The 26,949-nt window shown below is 36.9% G+C and overlaps 1 protein-coding gene and 1 long non-coding RNA gene across 7 annotated transcripts; one reads left to right on the top strand and one right to left on the bottom strand.

The window, feature by feature from the left end:
* Nucleotides 1-4,806: 4,806 nt before the first annotated feature.
* LOC147514473 (uncharacterized) lies at nt 4,807-7,805 on the top strand. Its single transcript, XR_015213222.1, has 4 exons — nt 4,807-5,074; nt 5,155-5,898; nt 7,010-7,051; nt 7,509-7,805. It is a non-coding gene; the product is annotated as an uncharacterized LOC147514473 (long non-coding RNA).
* Nucleotides 7,806-14,577: 6,772 nt separating this feature from the next.
* LOC147514472 (uncharacterized) lies at nt 14,578-18,600 on the bottom strand. Of its 6 annotated transcripts, none has more exons than XR_015208213.1 (5): nt 18,172-18,600; nt 18,024-18,092; nt 17,687-17,942; nt 16,995-17,084; nt 14,578-14,867 (listed from the first exon to the last, which is right to left on the bottom strand). XR_015208213.1 is itself a non-coding variant. In XM_086583319.1 (4 exons), the coding sequence occupies exons 1-3, from the start codon at nt 18,362-18,364 to the stop codon at nt 17,725-17,727; spliced, it is 480 nt and encodes a 159-aa protein (XP_086439445.1). In that variant the 5' UTR covers nt 18,365-18,600; the 3' UTR covers nt 14,578-14,867; nt 17,687-17,724. The 6 variants fall into 6 exon arrangements, 4 of the variants coding, with proteins under 4 accessions (XP_086439445.1, XP_086439437.1, XP_086439429.1 ...); XR_015208210.1 differs by lacking the exon at nt 14,578-14,867 and adding an exon at nt 16,662-16,873; XM_086583319.1 differs by lacking the exon at nt 16,995-17,084.
* Nucleotides 18,601-26,949: the final 8,349 nt, after the last annotated feature.

The following is a 26,949-nucleotide window of genomic DNA, read 5'->3' as shown; positions in this document are numbered from 1 at the left end:
GGAATTTGTGGGGTAATTTCTCTCCTATTTTTGAGGAAATAATAGCTAGTTAAAAATAAGTATGTTTTAGGAAATAATTGTACATACTAATTTGAATTGCACTTAAGTTGGGAGAGTTGTACTAAAATAGTACCTCTTGTTAAATAGCTTATGTTGATCTTTAATTTTAACATTGAAGAAAAATCTATACGTACATAATTTGGGGGGGGTAATAAGATCATGTTTCCTATTTTTTAGGAAATAATTGATATATTCTTTATACGTGTAGAATTTGTGTGGTAATTTATTTCCTATTTTTGAGGAAATAATTGATAGTTAGTAAAAAAAAAATTATATTTTGGAAGAAATAATTGCTAGTTAAACATAAATATGTTTGCGGAAATTTGTGTAGACTAATTTGAATTGCACTTAAGTTGGGAGAGTTGTACTAAAATAGGAAACCATGTGGTAGAGGTAAGTAGGCACTCTTTTGGAAAGTGGAAATTGAATAAAATTCTCTAAAGAGTCCACGTGGCATGGTAGAAAACATTGTAGAAAGCCACGTAGGAGAGACAAAATGCTATCTCTCATATTAAAATGCCACCTAGGAGAGAGAAAAATCTCGATCTTTTAGAAGTCTCTGCTTTAGTATATAGATAGTAGATATGATCGAACCTTTTTATGAGAAGAAAAGTCTCCTAAAAGAACTTGTAATGCAACAAAATTTTGATGCTACAAGATAAAATTCACCCAATATGGTATTACAATTTGCAACTCTGCATTTGCTGGGACGCTTTTGGCCATGGCAGGACCGAATCCTTTGTGTAGAACTTTTACTCCCTCTGTCGCCAGTGTTTTTTTTTAAAGCATCGATGGAATTGAACCAAAAAATTTAGGATTATTCTTGTAATTATCCACTTGAATCACACTCTTTTCAACATAAGTGGAGTATAGCATAAGCCAAAATGAGGCTCCGGCAACAATCATGAACTCCTTCCCCAACCCTGAAGTGTTTTGTCCACCTGCGATTACTTGCTTGTCACCTTCATATTGTAGCATTTCCAGGAACTTCACGTGCAAATGTAGGAGCAAGGCCTTTGAAGAGGCCTATCATACCACCTTCGGATCTTAGAACCTGCTTAGCAACATCCATCGGACCACCATACTTCACTCCCCCACCAGATGAACTCATATCTGCCAAAGCGCTTTAGGGTTGCGACTCAAAGTGTAAGTGGATATCCAAATATTTGAATACGATTCGAATTCGTATTCGAAAAATTGGATATTATCCAAAAATTTCAGATATCGGATTCGGACTCGAATAATTTTTTATGTCCGAACTAGTTTCGGATCCGGATTCGAATACTGCCATATTCGCATCCGAAAATATCCGATCCGATTTTAAAAATTAATAGTTATTATATATAATTAATTAATTAATTAATTATTGTATAAAATATTATATAAAATCATAAACTAATAATATAAACTATAATAACAAAATAATAATAATAAATGACAAATATATATATTTATAATAGTTTTTATAGTGGTAAAATGAATTATTCAAAGCAAATAAAATTTTAATTAATATTAATTTTCGGATCGGATATTTATCCGATATCCAATTTGGATATCTGAAATCGGATTCGGATAATTTTTTTAATATCCGTAGGATTCGGATATCAGTATAAATTTTCGGATTCGGATTCGACCGGATACAGGCATATCCGAATCCGAAACTATCCGTTTGCACCCCTAAAATTGACCGGGGTAGTAACTCCTTGTGCAGCGCCACTAGACTGACCAGTAAAAATATTTACAATAGCACCACTAGTAATAATGTGCCTTTCCATCCTTGTATTTGTTCCTAGCTTGTGCTGATGTACCAGCCTCATTTGCATTGCCATTAATCACCACACCACTCCTCTTAGGAACCCAATGTCTAGGTCCAGACAAAGGACATTTACTAGTATCATGCCCAAACTTCATACACTTAGAACATGATGACGGCTTCCAAGCGTATTCAACTCCAATATTAATCACTCTATCATCAATTTTAATTGGTACAAAATTTCAAAAATCAAACAGTAACAGGATTGCTACACACACCTTTGCAAATGACAACTTTTGCGTGTTGAAAGTGTCATCATCGGTACACATAGGCTCTACCGCTAAGCTAGCAAGATAAGATATACCTTTTTAAAGTCCACATCGCTTTTGGAACATTCAACAATTTTACCCACATTGGAACTGTGGCTATTCGATTACGCATCTGCTCTACCTCCATAGTCCATGGTCTAATGATGAAAATCCTTCCTGCTATGAAGATAGGACCATCTTCTAGAGGCATTTTCTTGTCTTCATCCACAGCTAGAGAATTTAAAATAGAACCGATCTTTATTAGCAGTGATCTCCATAGTTCCTTTCAATTTCCAAGCTTTCTCTAGTATTGACTTAACATAAGGAAAAACCAATTTTTTTTTCTAAAAAATACCCTACCAAAGTGTCTTTCCATTCCACTACCCCCTCATCAATGATCTCCTGGATATTTCTGCAACTCCATCTACAAGAACTGGAACAAAGTTCTTCAAAGCTGTAGTTTTTCTTGGGGCGCTCAGGTTTTTAAACAAATCACTCCAAGACATAGGCTGCCTTGGAGTAGGTTGAGCAGATGAATCTTTCATATGGACTAATAACTCATAAAATTCTTATGCTTCTTCAATGAGGAGGTTTAGAACAACCCTAAAATAGAAATAAAGAGCGCGAAAAAGAAGATAAGAATTTCTCACCCAATAAAAGTTTCTACTAAAGGTAATCTTTAGGAGTACTTGATCAAGGTGGCTATGTAACTAAGTTACTTCAAGGATATACTGTTAGCATGGGGTTCAACCTATTCGGGTATCAACCCTTGAACAATCTATCTTTCTATCTGAACCACCATTTGTTGCATTTGCAGATCACAAATCACAAAAAGAGAAGAACCTCTGATTTGTACTTAACAAGCCTTTCTGGCATGTATTTGGAGAGTCTTGCTAGTACCACTTTGCCAGCCATTGGTCTAGGCTTTGTTTATGCTATAGCAAAACAAACTCACAACGTTATGGCTACTATACTCTAGATTCATTTTTTTTCCTAAATGGTACCCAAATTATTTTTCCCACCTATAAATACCATGAACTTCCAATTTGATACATTTAGACATTATCTGACCAAAATGTCTTTATGTATTTAATTTCCAAATTGCCACCGTATTACTTAAGTTACTATAGTCATCTAACCTGTCCTAATATAGTGAATCTGAGGGTGATTATATATCTTCTTCATCCACGACCCCACATTATTTTAGATTAAAAAAGTTTTGGTTGGTGGTGGTGGGGTGGAGGTGGTGGTAGAGGTGGATGAAGAAGATACACTTAGTTACAAATTATAAAAAAATAATAAGTAGGGGTATTTTGGTCAGATAATGTCTAAGAGTATCTTTAGGAGAGCAACCAAAAAAACACCAAATTTTGAACCAAATCAAACACCAAACCAAAAAAACACCAACCATCTTTAGGAGCAACATCAAATTTTCGACATCAAATGACGCGGTTTTAGATAAATCGCGCCATATAGCCCACGCGGTTTTCCCAACACCGCGCCAGTGAAGCCCATCTTAAAAGCCCAAGCCCACGCGGTTTTTCAAGCCCACAATCTAGCCTAAGCCCACGTGGTGTTGGCAAAACCGCGCGGTTTTTCTAAAACCGCGTGAGTGATTTGATACAGCACCAAAGCTAGAACTAAATATGGGCCGATTTTGTGTTTGGTTTGGTGTTTTTTTGGTGTTTTCATCAACATGTGACTCTCCTGAAGTTGAAAAAACACCAAATTGTTGGAAATTTGGTGTTTGATGCTAGGTTGGTATCATGCTCTAAATGTATCAAATTGGAAGTTCATGGTACTGATAGGTGAGAAAAAAAGTTTGGGGGTACCATTTAGGAAAAAAAAAAGAGTTAATGGTACTAAATAGTTAGGGGTGCCAACGTGTCGGGTTTTAGCGGTTTTGGTTTGGATTTTACTATTTGTGGTTCTATCGGTTTCGGTCTTTAACGGTTTTAGTATGATAATTATATAATACAACCCAAAACCATCAAAACCTACGGTTTTTTATCGGTTTCGGTTCTAATTAGGGTCTTTATTATTTATTATGATTATTAAATAATTTCAATTATTTAAACACTAAAACTTGTTTTTATTTTTATTTTTTTCTTTTCTTATATGATAATATTTTATGTATAATTAGTGATGTATCAACAATCATATTTACATCAATCTATGAACATCTATCAATTATACACGTTAAAACATTTACCATTCATGTGATAATTTCAAGCTTTGATATAGAAATTAAAATAATCGAATATCTAACCCCAAAAATTTGATTTTTTTTGCGAGCATACACATATATTTGTTTCCTTGTATTAACTCGATCGTGTATACGTGCAATCACATATATTTGTTACCTTGATATATTTTATGTGCATACACATATATTTATACACGTGTATTAACTCGTATTTTAAATCGAACATGCGAGTACATGCGTCTTACAATTACATCTCATACCTAATTTTTAACATGAACACTATATATTGATTTATAATAAGTGCGTGTACCACAATATATTAAGCATGTATATCCTATTTAAATATACATGTGCATAAGTTAATCTTATATAAAGCGGATACTGGATTTTCCAATTAGTTCCATATTCCCGATTTTAGTCCAAAGTTTTAAATCCAGTGTACCGAAAGTTGGACAGCCACTTTCTTGGTAAATAGATATTCTCATACTAAAAAAAAGGAAAAAACTCATCGCAAACAACGACAACTCTCTCTGCTTTCCCAATTAAAAGGTTAAAAAAATGAGAAAAATATATGTTCTTCTTCTCTATTCCTGCGATTCTCCTCAACCATCTCTAAACTGCCTTGCCATTTACTGATTATTTTTGTTTCTCTTCTACTCTCTCACAACCTCCAATTTCATATAATAACTCTTCTACATATCAAAAATTCCTCTTGCAGTTTGGACGCATTGCCTAGCCATGGAAGAGGTTAGATTACTTTTGTATATGATTGTTTTCACGTGTGATATTACCATGATTCAAAAAAATATAACCTTCATTGTGCACAGGCTTAATCGAAAAACGTGGTGGGAAGCAATAATGTATTGAATATCATAAATCAACAAATTATCATGTTACTCTCTGCTTCTCCCTTGCCTTTATCTTCTAATGGAATATATCTTGGTAAACACTGATGTATGTATATCTATTCTTTCTTAATTTTCTTTCTTTCGCTCCTTTTATTGGATTGCAATCATCCATTTTTTATATGGTTTTGTTTTTCTTGTTTTTTTTGTTTTTTTACATATTAAGGCTTCATATATTGTAATTGAATCATTACGTATTCACAAATTAAAAAAAAGTTAAAAACTAGCCGAGCAACAGACACACAGTTTCACCACAATTTTCAGCAATAAACGAAAACCTGCGTTCTATTTCGTCTCTCATCCTCCAAAACTCGGTTGTCATTTACAGGCAATGGCAGAAAAAGTTTTCTTCTTCTGTTTTTTTTTTCTTCTTATTGCAGCAATAAACTTTTTTTTTTTTTTTTTTTTTATTCCTTAATGTAGAAAACCACATTCAATTCTTTGATTGTCATTTGCAAGTAATCATGGAAAAAGTTTTCTTCTTCTTCAAAAATAACTTCGCTCCTCTTCTCGTGGATAATTCAACCCAGTAACTGATTTTTGGGCTGAAATGGGTTGAAAAAGCCTTGCTACCGAATCAATTACAGGAAGAGTTAAGTTGAGGAGAAGTGGACTGTTTGCTGCTTCAGCGGTACCCATTTCAAAACCAACAAGCAGACTATCAAGGTATTTTACTTTCTTCCTGTCATATGTTTTGTTTGACTGCGACATGAACTTTTTAATTTTCTAAGAACTGTTTTCAGTTTCACCGTACCACTTCAATAGAATTTCTACTTGGGTCACTTTGAGGACCCAAGAATGTACTTGAAATTTGGATTGTATAAAGTTTGTGGCCTTTTGTTTAGTAAAATTACGCAGGCACTACAATTTTTTGTTTCATGCTCATTATGCTAATGGTTTAGCATGAACTTCACCATTTCTTAAACCCATGGTTGAAGATTGTTTATCAACCACTGACACCATATAATATTCTGCCATAATTTGAAGTATAACATCATTTTGACAACCAGTGGAAGCCCAAATAAAGAGGAGTAACTGCTTGATCTGCTAGAAATTTTAGCTTAGTCGAACCAGACACATAGTTTAGATTACCTATACCAAGATAATAAATTGCAACGGTGTATAATTTGGTATTTCTTTTCTTCTTATTTCAATGAATGCCAATCTTTTAGAAATATGAAATGTTGAAGGATGAAATTTTCAATTACTACATACAGTTCCTGTATACATTTATTTACAGCGATGAACTAAACACAAACTTTTAGAAATGAGTGGCCTATTACGTTTTTTATGAAAAATATCAACATAGATCGGTGGTCTATAAGAAGTGCAGTTATGTTATCTCTCATATTCTTTTGCTTTCATGGAACAGACACACCGTTTCGTTGATATTTCAATTAAAACCTGTTCCTAATAGAAAAACCAATTGTTCGTCATCTTCTCCCAGAAACGCACCGATTGGATACTTTCCCTAATAACTAAGTGTACCAATTTCACGAATAAAAATGACGCTCTCTTCTTCTCTCTCCCTCCAAGTTTCGATCTAAATTCTATGGTGAATAAATTCTCTGTGGGTGGGTTTATTCTTCACACGAGTATATTCTTTGGTTCGTTTAATTTGATGGCAACTGCAGAAAAACTTCTCTTCTTAGAAATAGGTTTACTTACCTTTTCTTTCTGTCCCGTTCACTTTTAATTGTTTGAGAAAATGCAAGATAAATTTCATTCTCACTTTTATGTTTTAATTGTTTGGTTAGTCTCACTTTGTCAAACACAGGTTGATGCTGGTAGGAGTACTTCATTACAAAAACACCGCCAAGTATGCTTCAAAATATTTGTGGAATCGAAATATTGTTTGTTTTGGTAAAACTTTATTTTCGTTCAGCGTTGTCATCTTTTTCAACATTTTTTTTTTCACATTTTAATTAATTTTCCAGTTAACTTTTTATTCCAATTTAATACTTCGAAGGAAAAAAAAAAAAAGAATGAAAAGGCATTACTAATTTACTACATTCTTTCAAAAATAAAAATAAAAATTACTATGTTCTTGAAAAGGCGCTTTAGTTGGGTCCTGAAAAATCCATTCACTTTGAATTTGGTTAAATGGAATCATTGTTGGTATAACATTTAATTTAACCCATCTATATTTCTTTTATATGAGATTGATTGTATGCGACATTTACCTGTGTGTGTGTGTGTGAATTATATTCTTAGTATGTCATTCATAATTGAGATAAAACATAATTGCCTACCGTTTTATCTCTGTTCTACTTCAGTTCGGTGTGGTTCAAAGGATGCAAAAGAACAGCACAATGCTCAAATCAATGTTACTAACGCGAAAGTAGACGCCGACAAAGAATGCCTCCTATGCTTAACAAATTAAAGGCAAATCAATCAATCCATTGTCAATGAACGTGTGAAAAGTATTGATCTAACTTGAAACTATCCACGCTTATTTGTCTTATTTTCTGTTTTTCTTGGTTGTTGTCATATGTTTAATTATATAAGGGGTGTACTAAACCTATTAGCTGCTACAACTAAATCAATTGATGATAAATGAATCTCATTTGATACTTCTCTGACTTCTGACTACTTTGATACTTCTCTGACCATGCAATTTTGATTAGCAATTAGTGATGGATAGACAACTCTATCATCTTTAAATTTCATTTATAATCTTCATTGCATCTATTGAACTTTGGTTTACGTCTATTTTAGAGAGTTCTCACTTTAGAGGATCCTTGCCTTTTGTGCTTATTCCTAATAAATTAGATGACCCTTTTATTTGGCCTTTTATATTGTTTCCTTTTTTTAGTATCTTTGTACCTTATAGAATGTTAGAGTAGTATTTTTCAACATAATAAGTTCAAAATCTCATCTAGTGAGTGTTTGTTCGAAATTTGTGTTAATGTTGTCCAAGAACCACAAATTTCAATCTTTTGATTCATATAGTCTTCGAACTACTGGATGAAATGTCTTTTTTTTGTTAAGTTTACCTTTTTATTATTATTATTGACCTATGTAGTGTGTCCTTCTATTGCTTCAATTTCATTAGGATTACTTTCTTATTGACTATATTGAAGGAAACCACATTACTAAACAAATTTCATATGGCCACTAATTTGTAGTTTTAGAGATACATTGCAACCAAGCTGTTTAATGTGTTGTGATGATTACCCTTTGCCATTTTATGTTAATCTTTAATTTCCATGGCTTTTCTTCTATTTTGGAATTCATAGTGAATTTTTAAGAGGCTTAAGAACTTGAAAATAATAGGTTTATTTGAGTATGTAGTCTTTTGTGCTTGGAAGATAATACCAATAGGAACATTAGGTACGACAAGCTAGTAGACATCATCTTCATGACTTTAAATTTCTTTTACTAGCTAGATCAATTTTAGGCTTTGGTATGATGACTAACGTCGTTTACAGGTTGATTAGAAGGCTATGAATGATGATTGTCGTTGTTATCTCCTATTTGAAGTGCTTCCTCTCCCCCCCAGATGGAAAATTAGGGTTTCCCTCCAAATACACACAAAAAAATCAAATCAAATTGGGTTGACCATGTTTTTTTTTGTGTGTATTTGGGGGGGGAGGGCTCATCTATCTAGTGGGTGTAATACTCGTTAACCCTTTTTTTTTGTGATTTAATTAGGCACTCATGAAATTGTATTGGGCAACCCAAAAAAAAAAAGAAATATTATAAGTTTGCCATTTTCTGATCTTGTATTCAGCAGCCTCGAGCCCAAGCCCAACAACTTACTCCAATCGGTTTCGCCATGTTGACACCACTAGGTCGTTTGACTGTACACTCAAACGGTCTCGCCATGTCATTTCAGTGTACACTCAAATGATCTTTCCATGTCGTTTGAGTGTACACTAAAGCAGTCCCGCCATGTCGTTTTAATATACACACAAACGGTCTGCACGTGTTGTTTGAGACAAAGCTCTCGGGTTTTTAGTTGGACAATATGGATGAGTCATTTGGGTAGTCTCCAAGACGACATGGCTGGGTCATTTGGAGACTTTCTTGGGCGACATGGCTGAGTCGTTTGGACTAAAAAAATTGGCGTGTCCATATAACCAAGCTTCAAACACTCAACATAACTCTCAAATTATTCAAAACGATCCTTCCATGCACAATTCAAATAACTCAAAATGTTGTATTAACTCATACAACTAATGTACAAAAAATATTAAAAAAAAAAAAAAAAAAAAAACATTCAAACGACCTCACCAGGTCGTTTAGGCCATATACAAAACGATCTCATTGAGTCATTTGGGGCACCTTGAAAACGACCTCACTACGTCGTTTGAGGCTTTTTCAAGCAATAATTCAGTTTGTTTTGACTAAAAAAATCCCGTCAGGATTGTTGCATGCTACATCAGTAGATTTGTGAATGCTAAAAATTTCAAAATGAGAAGATTTTCAATTTCAATTTTTGGAAAAAAAAAACTTTTCAATTTCAATTTCAATTTCAATTTTCAATTATATTTCAAATTTTGGATTCCTTTGGTATGCATTCTTAATTCGGTCAAAGAACATTGTCCGAATAATGCATCTACCTTTCCAAATCTTTGCTAATTCACCAAAATTGAGATTCCAATCCTTTCAAGCTCATTAGAGAAGATGTTGTTGCTAGAAAAGATGAAATTCGAAAAGATTGTAACCAGTTTTCCGGTTTCTCTTTTTAGGTGGGGGTGTAATGAGCTATTGCTATTTGGGTTGGAGGGTGCCCAATGCAATTTCGTGAGTGCCCAATACAGGACCTTTTTTTTTTTTAGTTTCCTTTAGCTTTCCCTGTGTTTGCAGAATCAGCATTTTCGTAGTTTTGCTTGTCCTATTTTTTCCATTTTATATTTTTCAACCAAACCGTTTTTTCTAGAACCAACGGTCACTAACTACATCTAATGGGGTCCATGGGCCCCAGGATCTCCACTTTAATGAACCTACTACACATAACAAAGCCCTGGTATGTGTTGATAGTTGATAACTTGATACTTGATATGAGAGAGGGTCAAAGCTAAATTGTCAATGGGTACAACACTACAACCGTACCACTGATTGTTACAAAATTTGGCAATAAAAAGTATTAAAGTATTGATCGAATTGCATAATTCTGATATTATCCGACTCAAACTTGTTGTGAAGAGGTTCGCTAATGTTGCTGTTAAGTTAAATGGTGGACTTGGGTTGTTCTCCATATTATGAATTGCGCGAACTATGCCTTTAGACATGAGTCCAATTATGTTTCTAGAAGTCCCTGTCCATATAAATGGTTTAACATATATATTCCCAAAGTGCCTGACTGATGAACAATGAGTCTGGGCCCGATTAGATGCCCATAAATTGATTAGCACATAAAAAAAAATTAAAAACAAAAATGGGGATGCAGGGATTCGAACCCTGAATTTCCAGTCCTAAAGTCGGAAGCACAAGCAGGCTATAAGGCATATAATCAGCAGTATTTTGTGCTACATCCCCGTTTATTTCTTCTATATTAATTCTATTTAAGCTTTGTGGGTTCTACTTCTGATTCTTCAGCTTTCGGTTTTGATGGCAACGCTCAAACTACGTCAAACTGCATGTGCTCATTGTACTAAGCGAAGACTTGTGCTCATTAATGCCTCAATGTACTTCAGAGTTTAGCGAAAACTTTGTGTGATGAAAATATTATAAGAGGGAATACTAAATTGTTTCTTGTTCTATTCATGACATAGACATGGAAACAGAACATTAAGTTTATATGTGGCAGTAAGAACACACTTATGAATTTCGCTAGGCATGGATCACAGAGCTAATTTATGATTTAAGGGAAGGCTCTAACGCCCCCCCCTTGGGGTCTAATCTAAAAGACTCTACCTTGAGATTTCTTGTTTGTAGCTGTTAGTTTATACTATGAGAGTCATATGATGATTAACTAGTTAAAATTAGAAAATAAGGTGAAAAAGAAGAGAGATGGAGGCTCAAGAGAAATTATGGGTTTGAGTATTTTTACTCTACCCATCAATTCATATATTTATACCCAACTTAACTTGGGTGATAAGTTTCCCTTATATACCAAAACAACAACTACTACATAAGTGTGACTCTATACACGTCAACACTCCCCTTCAAACTGAAGTATAGATGTCGCTCATGCTCAGTTTGTTACAAATATAATTTAAAACTGGACGAAACACTGGTTTTGTAAAGATATCAGCTAACTGATCATGAGATGCCATATAAGGAGTACTTATCTCTTTTGTTTCAACCTTATGTCCAACATAATGACAATCTACTTCTATGTGCTTAGTTCGCTCATGCTATACTGGATTAGATGTGGTATGGATGGCTGCATGATTGTCACAATGAAATGGTATAGGTAGTTGTACCTCAAAACCCAACTCACGTAATAGATTACGAATCTACATTAACTCACCAGTACCCTGAGCCATAGCTCTATACTTAGCACTAGACTTGGCCACAACTGTTTCCTTATTACTCTTCCAAGTCACCAAATTTCCACCAAGAAAGGTACAATACCCAGTGGTGGATCATCTATTTAAGACAGATCCTGCATAATCAGTATTTGAATATCCAACAATATCAAAATTTCCATTAGAACAATATACCAATCTACGACTTGGAAAACCTTTCAAATACTGCACAATACGAATAACTGCCTGGTAGTTAAACCAGGTCTTATTAGAAAAGTTAAATCCTAGAGAACTGATGGTCGTTGATGCCCTTTTACAGTATCTGCACAAATGCAGAAGCTCTTCCTCTAAAAATGAGTGACTAATAAATAAATTTCCTCTCGAATCTCATTTGTTTGTCCAAATATATGTGTGTATGACTCTGAAAATTGACAATTTTCTAATTGGAGTGAGAGAGGTGTCAATCTGAGTGATTCTAGGTGATACGACATGTACTGGACTGGAAACTCAGTGTAGCCCTCTGCCTTCGAGGGAAGGGATGGTGTTTGCCTATGGGAGAGACTGAGCCATATGGTTGCCTACATATCCTATTGAGGGGATCAAGTCTGATGTAGTTCCACGCCTTTGTAGTATGTTCTCTTAGTGGAGGGAATGGGTCAGGTAGTGATGGTGAACGAACGATGGTTATGTGCCAACTTCCTTTGGGGAAGGCGGCGGCGGCATTGTCAAAGGCTCTAGTGCTCCCTCAAAACCCTAAGTCTCTTCTCCTCTCCTCAAATGGAACCTCCTCCTCTCTCCCCCCCTCTTTTCTAACCCTAGCTCTCTGCCTTATATACTCTCTCTCTTTGCGGTCCACTACAAACCCTCGATCCCGTCTCTCATCTCACGTACAGTGGGACTCCACGTGTCACCCTTTGGACTGCGGAGTCCACTCCTCCTCGGCTGTGCTCCTGTACTCCGATGCGCCATCTGCTTTGGTGCGTCCTCTCCTTTGATGAGTGACACTTGTCTTTCCAGAGTCCTCCATATGTGCGAGATCCACGTGGTGAATATGGCTACTACATTTGCCTCTTCTCGAGGGTCCAACGATGAAGACGGTGGACCTGAGAAGTCCTTGAACTTCTTTGTCTCTCTTTGAATTCTAGATATCCGCAGTATCTTGAGACTGTAGGCAATCTTCTTCTCCTTAGGACATTTCATGTTCATGTACTTTGCTACTGGGTCGTATGTCCGTGAAACACTCAGTCTTTATTATCTTTGTCCGTGAACTCTTGAACTCTGTGCTATCTCATCTTTCTTGACCCTGTAACTTTGTTGGCTCCTCCGCGGCCTCGAATTGTATTATAATCCTCTACTTGTCTTGTTCTTCCTTCATTACTACTTGAGTTCTCCAACCTCAGCCGACAAACTATATGTATCTTGGATCTCTGTAGGTTTATGTTATATGTTTGTGTATTACACATCTTCTAGCCTCGATCTTTCCCTGAATATACTTTATCTGTCTTTCTAGCTTCTTTGCTATGGTTATTTGTGGAAATCTCCAATGATTCCGCAAGCATCAACTGTAAATAATCTCTACTCTGCGATCCCTCTTTCGATAGTCTGGGATTGAAAAAGCCTTACTTCCGCAATGTTGTCCTTGCTGACAGTCCTTGGTTGTGTGACCCAAAGTCCTCATTCTCTCTCTCTATTTTACATGGTGCTAGCTCAATGATCCCTGCACTACACGCTGACTGCCAAGGATTTGGCCCTGGCCGATCATGAAGTCACCGCCATATTGTCCTCAAGTGTGCTAATTTCCCTCGTGATCTGGAATATACTTTCTCAAGAAGTGTCCAAGATCATATGAACTCGCTTTTTCAACGCTTAGAACAGGTAAGCTCTACTACTCATTCCTTTGAACTCTTGGGTCTCTTCATCAGCTCATTTGCTATGTTCATAACAAAAGTAAGTAAAAAACTTGACTTGGTTGCCTCCTGTATTGTCGCAGACGAGTCTCGGTCATTGTTTCCCTATTAGTCTCAATTTTATTGCTCACATATCCGCAAATGGTATCATCCCCTCCGTTCTCATTCGTAAGACTCAACAGCATATCCGCGAAGGGTCTCATCCCCTTCGCTCTTACTCTTCAAACTCAATCATCATGCTCGCGAAGTGGCTCAACCCAGCCATCAGCTCTCCTTCATAGTTTCCTTTCATTGTCATTTTCTCAACCTAATATTGCTAATAACCACGAATCAGTACAAACAAAGCCAATCAACAAAAAAACATAAAGAATTAAATCTTCTGCATCAAACAGAAGTATTTACCATAGATTATGAATATTTTTTTCCATATATTAATCAAAATAGATTGTAGTTTATAATTCCAACAACACGCCTAGCACACACTCCCTAGCAGCAACACCACCACAACACACAACACAACACTCACACATTAGCATTTGTACACACGACTACTTGACCACACTCACACGCTACCACTGCACACACTCTCACACACCACACTACCACCACCTGCGAGCACACACTCACACAACGTCCCAACACCACCACCACACTACGAATATGTTATGCCCCAAATTTCATAATGACTGAATACCAAAGGCACGTGGCATCTACAGTCATTACAAACTTGGGACGTGATATAGATCAACCAAGCAAAACCCAAATTATACAAAGACAGGAAAATCCTACAAAATTTTTGAGTCTCCTATGTATTTTCAATATTTCATAAACTTAAATCCTGTCATAACCTTGAAATCATAACAATATATGTATCTCATTGCTTAACCTCGCTACTTAACCATCTCGATGACTGCCAGAACAGTTAAGTAACCCTTAAGCTTCGATACAATTTAGTTCCTTCCCTCGGAAGACATTAGGTTCTCTAGCGTGTCTAAAATCTACTAAAAACAATGTATAACTTACATTAACCTCGCTACTTAACCATCTCGACGACTGCCAGAACAGTTAAGTAACCCTTAAGCTTCGAGACAATTTAGTTCCTTCCCTCGGAAAACATTAGGTTCTCTAGCGTGTCTAAAATCTACTAAAAACAATGTATAACTTACATCAGGACTGTTAGTTCCTCTATATGGTGTGAGACGTCTTTTTATCAAAGTTAACCAATAAATAAAATAAATTTACCTTGTTCAAAATCTTCATATGGTGAGCCACCTCTACAAGAAAGTTAGTATACTTACCATCCTGCATCCTGCAAAGCATATTTTAAACACGTGAAACTAACTAACATTTATAATAATTCAAACTTAACTACATAGCCTAAATTCATTATAATATAACACACAAATATCCGGCATGACCATGATAGTCACCTCTACATACTACTGTGACTGACACATATATCCATCTGTGTCTCCTCGCATAACCAACATCTCCTTTCAGTAACAAGCAATCATCTCAGTTGGGATATCGACTTAGGCCCATAGAATGTTGAGAAGGCTGGATCTATGCGTTCGCACGCTATATCACATCATAAATATCATAACATCTACTCTTGGGCTAACAGCCACACTTGGGCTAATATACATAATCACACCTTGGGAAATACAACCAAGGAATTTCCTAACCCTACGCACCTTGGTGATAAAGCAAGGAATTTTACTATTCATTACACCCTAGAAGATTTACCCGAGAAATTTTCATATAATAGAATCAGTAATTTCATGACTTTCATATCAAAAGAGTCGTGGCCGACTAGGGATTAACACAAAAGCATACAATTATTCTTAAGGAACTAAAGAATTATATCATAATAAAACTAAAGTGAAACCAATTCCAATATCAATTCAAGCTCCATCAGGGTATACCGTATAACACCCAATGATCAATTTCAATAATACAAGCTTCGTCAAGCTTCAGTATACCATTCAATACCAACTTTTCCATTATCATAAAACTTTCATCACCAGAGATACACTATGAACCTTTAAGTCCAAAAAGCTCAAAAATATATTTTTCTCTACTTTCGATTCTCCAAAAAAAAACGATCTTATGAACCTTGTCGGTTCCAAGTAAAACCACAGTCTAAAAATAGGTTACAAACAACATACAGAATGCCTAAGAAAGATTTAAAAAGCTCTTAGTTCATTTTTAAAAATATTCCCCAAAATAGGTCCGTGCAACTAGATTCTAGAAAGAGGAAAAGGTAGGCTTTCTAACCAACTTGTCAATGCAATAACTTTCCCTACATTCATTGAAATGACACGTAACTTGATTATTTAGAAACTAAGATATGTAGACTTGCTTTTTCATGTAGAACTCAAGGTCCCAATCTCAGCCTATCCAAGGGTAAAAATCCTAATTTTCAGAAAACTAAATTTTTGACAGGCTATCTTCGGGATAGCACAACTCTTTCCACAGATATCCAAAAACAACGAGGCTTTTTGCGTTGTAAAGATAACACGCAGACCTTACTTCTGTATATTTTACAAAAATTCTCAATCTCATTCTAAATATGCTAAAACTAAGCTTGAACACAGTGCGCATAAACTGATTTCTGATGCACAGTTTTCTGCCATCCAAATTTTTAGATACCATAACCGTCTCCACAGACCACGAAATGCGACGAGGCCAATTGGGATGGAAAGAAAACTCATAAACCTTACTTTTTTAAGTTTGACAAGGGCTGAATTGCAACCTAACTATATGAAAACATGGTTCCAACACTGGGGCAGAACCTGATTTCTGCTATCAGAAAACTCTGACAACCTAAATTGTGGAGACCATAACTTTCTTCCAACACATCCAAATAGGTTGGGGCTTGCTGCGTTGGATAGATGACTAACAGAACTTTCATCTCATGATTTTACAGAAACCTAAATCAAACTCTAAATATACTGTAATTCGGTTCTAAGTCAGACAGAGCATGACTTCAACAGGAGCATAACCAGTTTTGCAACAGAATGTGTGCCCATTTACGGATGTAAAAAGCCCAAGAACCAATCAGAAAAATATGAATATACCAGTCTTCTTGCAGCACGAATTGGAATCAGTGAAAAATAACTAATATTCGATTTTATATTGAATTTACACTAAAACTGATAAAGAAATCAGAAAACAGGAAAATAAGAAAAATCACTCACATTGGGAATTTCATCTCTCAATTTATACACTCAATTGATCTGATTTTTGGATATGTTGTTCTTATGCATGTCTTGATTCTCAATATTCGATTTGATATGCAATTTATAGTACAAACTGTACAAAAAATCAGGAAAAATGAAATTGGAAGGATCACTCATTTGTATAAATCTAACATTATCAACGGATCATTAAAAGAAACTAAAAGGGGTAAACAGTTCAAGGTTAAGGAAATTACCTTCAAAAGCATCCATCTCCTTCTCAACCTTTGCCGGCATCTCGCAAAGAGCTCCGCTTCTTCTTCAATCTCTTCCAATATTTTCTTCATCTCCTCCAAATCAATGAAATAGCTCACCCATCCAAATCGATTAAAGAGAGATTATTGAGAGAGGAAGCAGAGAAAGAGAGAGCGGGAGACTGCGAACCAGAAAGGAAGAGAGAGTGAAATGTTCTCGGGTTTTTTTTGTTCATTTTTTATTGGTGGCAAATCCATGGCAAATTTGTGTACAAAATTGTCGTGGAAAAATTTACATACCTCCCCCAGAGTAAATTTTGACACCAAAATCATGGCAAATAACAACTTGTGGCAAATCTAAAAAAATTGCCGTGAGTCAAAAAACACATCCAACAATGGCAAACAAATAAATAGTGCCATTTATTTGCATTTGCCATGCATGAGGCTATCAAACATAGCCTAAACCTTCTGCATCAAACATAACTATTTACCATCGATTACGAACATTTTTCTCAAATTAAACTAGATTGTAGTTTATAATTCCAACAAAACTAGCTCTCACAACAAATGTAGTATAAATATGAATCTACCAACCACACAGATGTAATAATGCATTATGCCAAATAAAGCAAACATATAGGAATCTATTAAAATATGCATTTCTGCCATGTTCAAAAAGAAAATAAAAGATATACCATTATTTTCTGCAACATCGCGAAACACAATTAAATACTTAATCTGATTCGGAGTCTGATTCGGGGTCTGATTCAGATTCAGATTTGACATCGGGAAGCTTTCTCACTATAGGCTTCTCCATAATTTCTTCCATTAACTCATTATCACTGTCTTCATGTTTCTTCAACAACTTCCTCCTCAATATCGCTTCATAAATGAACGGTATCGATTCTTCATGATCTTCTTCATAGTATTTCTCAATCATAGCTTTAAAATCTACACACATACCCAAAGGAGTCTTACTAAAAAAACCCCAACACTTCAATTCAAAGACTAAAAAACGAACAAATTTTTTACCTTTAGTAGTAACATCTTCCACATCATCTAAAGAGACTTGTTCATTCCCATCTTTATAATCTACACACACTCAAAACACAAATATAGTGAGGTTTTACTAAAATGGCCAACTAATTCATATTTAAAGATTAAAATAATAAAAATTTACCTTCCAGGTCATCTTCTTCATTTTCAGAGAAATGGGTGGGTTTAAGGGTTTTTGGGTTTGGTGAGTTGTTATTATGAGATGATGACGACAAGAATTTGAAGTTTGAGTAGTGAGTTGAAGTAACAAGTGAAGTGTGAGAGATGGGTTTGTTGGAGAAATAGAGACAAGTGTAGTTCACTAAAACTCTTCTCATTTTTTTTGTTGAGGATGGGGAAATAATTTGGTGTTCAGGGTTTGGGGTTTTAGAGGTAACATAATATGTTGGTATATTCAGATTTTTAGTGTTTTATTATACAGTACAAAGTATCGTGAATATTTGACGATACGTTACGATTTATGTCCGTTCAAGGAGGCGTCTGTTTTTCTGTGGTCAGTGTAGTGCAGAATTATTGCCCCAAACACCAACCAAATGACCATTCCAATGGGTGTGCTAGAAGCTGGTGTGGAGATTATGTTGAATTTCAGAAATCGCAATCCACTGAAATATATTTAATTAGAAGCTGGTGTGGAGAAATCATGTACAAGTGAGTTGAAAAATTGGTTTAATAAAGTCAATAAGTTGATGACTGAGATTGAAGTCAATAAAATCATTTACACGGGCTTTTCCATGTTTGAAGGAGTTGTACATCTTTCGGTGTCATAATCTCAAGAACTTATTCGCATTTATGTTTCTAAGGCAGCTGAAAAACCTGGAAGGACTCTGGGTCCATGATAGTGATGAAATGGAGGAGCTGATAACAAAAGATGTAGACGATATGGGTGAAGAAGGGAGCTGTAGTAGGCTAAGGAAGCTGCACTTGATGGGCTTACCACAACTGAAGCGCACATGGACTCAGGTGTTAAAGTTTAGCAACTCTTGGCAGTCTATTTTTGTTGGTGGATGTGGCGGACTGAAGACCTTTTTGTCGACGAGGTTAATGTTTGGGAATGTGGACAATTGGAGGAGTTAATTGTAGAAGAAGAGGCTGACAAAGGGAGCAACATTGACGTTGCGAAGTCTACCAAAACTGCAAAGCATTTGGAAGGGTGCCATGATTTGTGACTCTTCAAACTGTTTGTGTCAGAAATTGTGCTGAGTTAAAGAGGTTCCCTCAGATCAGTGGAGAAGATCAATCGCCACCAGCTTCTCTCAAAACAATTGAAGGAAGCAGAGAGTGGTGGGATTCACTGGAGTTGGAGCATCCCTATGCAAAAAATCTACTTCAATACCAGTTCAAACCTACGTGGACATGAAATATGAGTCCAACATCCTAGGTTCAAGGACTTCAAGTACAAGCAGGTATGTTTATCTATCATTCCCTGCAACACACACTGCGCAATTACAATTAGAAAGAAGCATTGCCACTGAATTCATCTGCAACCCCTGTTCTTTTTCGAGATCATAGAGTCCAAGTACGTACTCAAAAGTTGAAAGTGGTGCAGCTAGCAAGTAATGCAGGGGTCTAGACCATTCCGTTTTCATAATAGTCATTTTTTAATAGAAATCAGTACGTCCTTTGTCATATCTCTCATCTAATTTAGCTCTGTTTTTGCTCCATCAATTAAATTGATCTGATCTCTTTGTTCTATTGCTCTGTAAGTCTGAAGCATTTGCTTTTCTAGGTTTTTCCTAATGGTCCTTCTCCACTCAACTCAACAGATAATGATACAACTTTATGGATTCATTTTCACAGTCATTCTTAATAATACACACCTCACACAAATTTGTTTATCACTGTGAATTATGTTTATGATAGAGATGGTTTAGTAATGTCGCATAGTGTTGCAGATGTCAAATATATTCGCTGTTTGCCTAGTTCACTACTGCAACCCCAGTGGGATGGTTACATGATCAGAAGCTAGCTGGGCTTCCACATATTCCTGTACAATCTTTTCTAGCACAGAATAAGACGCAGCAAGCACAAAATCAACATTTCCTGCAGATAATGTCACCAACCTGGAGTTTTGGCAGTTGTCTAGTGCACAGCCTCCAGCGTTGGAATTATCGAGTGCATGAAACAGCAAACTGAGTCCCCTCTGTTACATAATAATCCTAAACCTGTAGGAGCTGCAAATAATACTCATATTATTGGCTTTATCCCTCACATGAGGAGGAAAGGATTTCATTCTGTGTGGAAATGTCAGAGCGCGACCCGCGCCCAAATTGGCCTTGACCAAGGTGCGACCCGTGCCCATGCCGTAGAAGACCTCCAGTACTTTCAGCGCGACCCACGCTCGACTTGTGCTTGCTCGAGGCACGACCCGCGCCCAAGTCTATTTTCAGAAGAAAATTGGGACCGCGAGTTTCCAATAAAAGTTAGAATTTTTGGCAAAACCTAACACCTAGAAAACACACGAGAGGCAGCACAAAAATCAGAGAAAACCCAATCTTGAAAGCTATCAAGATTGAGAGATAACCTTTACAGAGAGACAACCCTGTAAAGAGATAAGAGTGATATAGTAAGCTGAGAGACTAAAAGGAGAGATTGTAATCTTCCTTCCTACTTTATAAAGAATTAGCTCTTGTGGAAGTAGGCACTATTGGCCAAACCACGGTATATCTTTGTGTTGTGGTTTGCTTTAATTCTGCTTTACATTATTATTTATTGTTAATAGTTATTTAGCGAGTTGGGCATGTTAGTATAGGTTGTAGTTGATATTTAGAATTTGTCTGGAGTTGAATTGTGTTCAAATACAAGTTATCTGTGTAGTGGGGGAATAGATTGGTATTAGTATAAACCCCAACAAGTGATATCAGAGTCTTGGTTGGATTAGCCTAGGGTGTTATCCAAATCTTAGTCGGAAGGTGTTCGACAAAATTCTTGAGAGAAGATTTGAGTTTAAATAACTTGTAGAAATGGACCATTCCGTGAACACTCGCATGACGAGTTTGAATAGGAAGAATTACACCATTTGGAAAGCCAAGATGGAAGACTTGTTTTATTGCAAGGACTTGGCACAACCCATTGAGAATGGAGGAGAAAGACCGGAAACAGTCGCCGCGGCTGAGTGGAGGAAGCTTGACAGAAAAGCAATTGGGTACATTCGATAGTAGATTGACGATAGTGTCTTTCACCATGTATCCCAAGAGTCTACAACTTTTGGCTTGTGGAAGAAACTCGAAGACCTTTATGAGAGGAAGTCGGGCGGAAACAAAGTGCTGGTCGTTAAGAAGTTTGCCGACACGAAATACCAAGAAGGTTATTCAATGTCTGAGCATCTTAACGAATTATAGAATACCATCAATCAGATGCATTTGATGAAGATTGATTTGGGAGACGAAGTTGAGGCTTTGTTTCTATTAGGCTCTCTACCCGAAAGTTGGGAGACATTAGCAGTCTCTCTACACGGAGCAGCCAAGGATGGAATTGTTACCATAGAAATGGCTACCACGTCTTTGTTGAATGAGGAGACTAGAAGGAGTTCAAAAGACAACTCCTCTCACTCAGAGATCCTTTTCACAAAGAAACGGGGGAGAGGTAAAAGCAGAAAACCATCTCGTTCTAGAGGTGATGACAGAAGTAAATCTAGGGGTGAAACTAGAACTCCTAAGGTAGAAAGGCAATGTTACTATTATGTCACCAAAGGCCACTTCAGATATGAGTGTAGAACACTGAAGAGGGATGAGAAGAATAACTGTGTACACGAAGACATGGTGCAGAGGAACAGAAACACAGGCAGAGATACTACCGCACTAGTCGACGACCTAGTGGGAATTATGTCAAATAATTGTAGTGTGTGTTGTCTTAGTACCTCATGTCAGGATACAGAGTGGGTGATAGATATAGGAGCATCCTATCACGTCACACCGCACAAGAAATTCTTCACTACCTACAGTGGTGGTGAATATGGTGAAGTGAAGATGGGTAATAGTGGCGTCTCGAATAGGCATTGGTGATGTTCATATAGAAACCAATGTCGGCTACACCTTGACACTCAAGGATGTAAGACATGTCCTTGACATTCGGCTAAGTCTAATTTCAGCTGGGAAATTAGATAACGATGGGTTTGTAAACTCGTTTGGTAACGGGGTATGAAAACCGAAAGCGCAGGTTCCATTGTAGCGACGGAGGAAGAAAAACTTGCTCTCTTTACAAAACACAAAGGTCCGTAAAGTAGAAGTGAATGCAGCAGAAGAAGAAGCTTCCTCCGAAGTGTGGCACAAGAGATTGTGTCACATGGGCATAAAAGGGATGGAAGTTCTTGCTAAGCAAAAGGCCTTGCCAGACATCAAAGGCACACATTTAAATACATGTACTCACTGTTTGGTAGGAAAGCAACACAGGGTGTCTTTCCAAAGATTCCTGTCTCACAGAAAGGACAGTGTCCTTGAACTAGTGCACACAGACTTATGTGGTCCTATAAAAGTGAAGTCCCATGGGGGAGCTTCATACTTTGTGACCTTCATTGATGATGCGTCAAGAAAGATATGGGCCTATAGTCTGAAGACCAAGGATGAAGTACTTGGCGTGTTTGAGAAATTCCACAGCATGGTGGAAAGAGAGACTGGGAAGTTGTTGAAGTGTATTCGCTTAGATAATGGGGGTGAGTACATTAATTGGGCCGTTTGAAGAGTATTGCCAGAGTCATGGGATTCGTCATGAGCAGACTGTTCCCAAGACACCGCAATACAATAGAATAGCAGAGAGAATGAACCGTACTATTGTAGAGAGGATGAGATGCATGCTATCTCACTCTAAGCTACCTAGAATCTACTGGGTAGAAGCAATGTGTACAGCCGTGCATGTGATCAACCTATCGCCGTCGAAGCCTCTGAATAGTGACTATCCAGAGAGAGTATGGCCAGGCAGAGATGTTGATTATGGATACTTGAGGGTATTTGGGTGCAGGGCATATATTTGTGCATATTCCGAAGGATGAGAGATCCAAGCTTGATGATAAAGCCAAGCAGTGCATTTTTCTGGGTTATGGAGATGAAAAGTTTGGTTAAAAACTCTATGATCCGATTAACAAGAAGGTAATCCGAAGTCGAGATGTTGTGTTCCTGGAAGACCAAACCATAGCAGACTTTAAGGAGGGTAAGAAGCTACAGGCTTTCACCAAATATCTTGTTGATTCAGAACCAGAAGTTGTTCCTACTGTGGAACGTGCAGAAGGCATTGAGAATGCAGAGAAACATGAGTTTGAAGCTCATGATGAGAATCCTATTGCTCATGATGGGATAGAACCTATTGGTATAGAAGATGCAGATGAGATGCACGAACCACCACCAGAGCAAGCAGAAGTGCATCATCCTGAGGCACCAGCAGATGGGGCAAGGAGGTCAAACAGAGAGAGACTAGCTTCAACTAGGTATCCATCACATACGTATGTGCTACTATCGGATGGTGGAGAACCTATGTACTATCAAGAGGCACTTGAAGGTACATACAAAGAAAAGTGGTTGAAGGCCATGCATGACGAGATAGATTCTTTGCATAAAAATCACACTTATGAGTTAGTTGAGAAACTGCAAGGACGAAAAATTCTCAAGAATAAGTGGATATACAAAGTCAAGCATGAGGAGAACAATCCTCACCCAAGGCACAAAGCTCGCCTTGTTGTGAAGGGATTTAGTCAAAGAAAAGGGATTGACTTTGATGAGATTTTCTCTCCTGTAGTAAAGATGACTTCTATCCGAGTGGTATTGGGTATGGCCGCAAGTATGAACCTAGAGGTTGAGCAGCTAGATGTTAAGACAACTTTTCTTCATGGAGACCTTGAAGAAGATGTCTACATGGACCAGCCAGAGGGGTTTGAGGTCAAAGGCAAAAAACACCTAGTATGAAAGCTGATAAAGAGCTTGTATGGGTTGAAGCAAGCACCAAGACAGTGGTACATAAAGTTTGATTCTTTTATGGTGAAGCAAGGATACAAGAAGTCTGTTTCCGATCATTGTGTGTTTGTTCAGAGATTTCTAGATGGGGATTTCATAGTGCTATTGCTATATGTGGATGATATGTTGATAGTTGGCCCAAACATCAACAAGATATCCAAACTGAAGAAAGACTTGAGTAAGTCCTTTAAGATGAAGGATTTGGGTCAAGCAAAATAGATACTTGGGATGCGGATCACTCATGACAGAAAGAGTGGAAAGTTGTGGCTTTCTCAAGAAAGCTACATTGAGAAGGTGTTGAAGAGATTCAACATGGATCAAGCGAAGCCAGTCAGTTGTCCGCTTGGTGGCCAGTTCCGCATGACCAAAGAGATGTGTCCAAAGGGTTAGCATGAGCAGAGTCAGATGGGAAAGATTCCTTATGCATCCACAGTGGGCAGTTTGATGTACGCAATGGTGTGTACAAGATCGAATATAGCTTTCGCCGTGGGCGTTGTAAGCCGTTTTCTGTCAAATCCGGGGAAGGAGCATTGGGAAGGTGTTAAGTGGATATTGAGATATCTCAAAGGCACTTCCAAATCGTGTTTGTGCTTTGGTGGAAGTAAGTCCTTACTTGAAGGCTACACTGATGTAGATATGGAAGGTGATGTTGATTCGATGAAGTCCACCTCCGGTTATTTGGTTACTTTTGTAGGGGGAGTAGTTTCTTGGCAATCAAAGTTGCAAAAGTGTGTTGCCCTCTCCACTACAAAAGCCGAGTATATTGTAGCCACTGAGTGTTGTAAAGAGTTGCTATGGATGAAGAGGTTCTTCGACAAACTAGGGCTAAAGCAGAAACAGTTTGTAGTTCTATGTGACAGTCAGAGCGCCATCCATTTGAGCAAGAATCCGAGTTTTCATTCTAGATCCAAGCACATACACGTGCGTTATTATTGGATTAGAGTAGTATTCGAAGACAAGCATTTGTGTATCGAGAAGATTCATACCGACAAGAACGGGTCGGATATGATGACCAAAGTCTTACCGAAAGGTAAGTTTGATGTTTGTTGTGCTATTGCTGGAATGGCAGCGCACTCCTCCTGTTGATTTGGAAATTGCATGGAGGATGCCCCCCTCACTGTTCGGGAGGGGGAGATTGTTGGCTTTATCCCTCACATGAGGAGGGAAGGATTTCATTCTGCATGGAAATATCAGAGCGCGACCCGTGCCCAGATTGGCCTTGACCAAGGCACGACCACCATACCCATCTTTGTAGAAGACCTCCAAGACTTTCAGTACGACTCGACTTGTGTTGCCTTGAGGCGCCGACCGCGCCAAGTCTATTTTCGTAGAAGAAATTGGGACCGCGAAGTTTCCAATAAGAGTTAGAGTTTTTGCAAAACCTAACACCCGAAAAACACACGACGAGGCAAAGACAAAAGTCAGAGAAAACCCAATCTTGAAAGCTATCAAGATTGAGAGATAACCTTTACAAAGAGACAACCCTGTAAAGAGATAAGAATGATCTAGTAAGGTGAGAGACTGAAAGGAGAGATTGTAATTTTCCTTCCCATTTTATAAAGAACTAGCTCTTGTGGAACTAGGCATCATTGGCCGAACCACAGTATATCTTTGTGTTGTGGTTTGCTTTAATTATACTTTACATTATTATTTGTTGTTAATAGTTATTTAGCGAGTTAGGCATGTTAGTATAGCTTGTAGTTGATATTTAAAATTTGTCTGGAGTTGAATTGTGTTCAAATACAAGTTATCTGTATAGTGGGGGAATCGATTAGTATTGGTATAAACCCCAACACATATTGTTTTCCCTAATACTACTCAAAATTCACTTATATAAGCTCCTCCTCTATTATCACAGCCGAGCTTTCAGCAATAGGCAAATTGTATGACAACATTTGGGCTTTTATAGATTGTTTGGAAAATCTTATCAAGAAACAAATTCCTGATGCTCCAATGGTTTTAGTGTTTCTTGGTTTGTGCTGGCAGCTGGCATTAGCCAAATTGTGTTATCCTTGTAGTGCTCTGAAGAACACAAAAAGTCGCAGACAATTTATTTGGGGAAGGAAGTGGTGAAATTCTACTCTGTAAGACAAATTCTACTAGTAATTTTTGCACCATATTGAAATTTGCATTCAGGTTATTACTGGATTTTGGACCCGAGCATACGCCCGAGATCTATTAAATATTTTGTGTGCTGAAAAGGCTTTACAAAATGTCTGACACAAATTTTCGAATAAGAATATATTTTTATTGAAAATAAACCGAAATACGTTAATGACCAGCGATTATAATGCATAAGTACTTGGAAACTAAGGGATCAAATTGAGATAGCCTATTCACTTTCCAAGTATTTATGCACCATAATCGCTTCTCATTAACGTATTTCGGTTTATTTTCAATAAAAATATATTATGATTCAAAAATTTGCCACCGTAATTTTCAAATAGAATTATCTTAAACTCGATCTAGCTTGTATAATATGTTTATTAGATTTATGGTGATTTAGCAGCAAATTTTTGAATCAGAATATATTTTTATTGAAATAAACCTTAATACGTTAATGAGCAACGATTATGGTGCATAAGTACATGGAAACTAAGGGATCAAATTGAGATAGTCTATTCACTTTGTGGTTTAGAATATTAATCCATAATTTTCAAATGAAATTATCTTAAACTCGATCTAGCTTGTATAATAGTTTTATTAGATTTATTGTGATTTAGCGGTAAATCATCACCGTTCGGCTTACGTACTAATGTGTACAAATCACTAAAACAGATTAATTGTTTCTATATCCTCAAAGAATACACTACTCCCACTTGAAAAGATTTATCACATGAACGTGTCCTACGAATAGGTGTCGTTATATTAAATTATTCTAAAAAATATTAGCAACTATGCATAGCTTTGAGATATGAAAATTATATTAATTACTCATTTAAATTTCTTGCACCACTCTCTAT

This window comes from Coptis chinensis, chromosome 2 (assembly GCF_015680905.1).
Source record: "Coptis chinensis isolate HL-2020 chromosome 2, ASM1568090v1, whole genome shotgun sequence".
NCBI classification, from domain to species: Eukaryota; Viridiplantae; Streptophyta; class Magnoliopsida; order Ranunculales; family Ranunculaceae; genus Coptis; species Coptis chinensis.
The sequence above is the reverse complement of the archived record's forward strand: the minus strand, read 5'-3'. Positions and strand labels throughout refer to the sequence as shown.

Coding starts and splice junctions, on each gene's coding strand:
- LOC147514472 (XM_086583319.1), bottom strand. CDS start 18,364: ATGAGAAGAGTTTTAGTGAACTACACTTGTCTCTATTTCTCCAACAAA. Junction 18,093..18,171: donor TGAAGAAGATGACCTGGAAG/GTAAATTTTTAT, acceptor TTGTGTTTTGAG/TGTGTGTAGATTATAAAGAT. Junction 17,943..18,023: donor GGAAGATGTTACTACTAAAG/GTAAAAAATTTG, acceptor GTATGTGTGTAG/ATTTTAAAGCTATGATTGAG.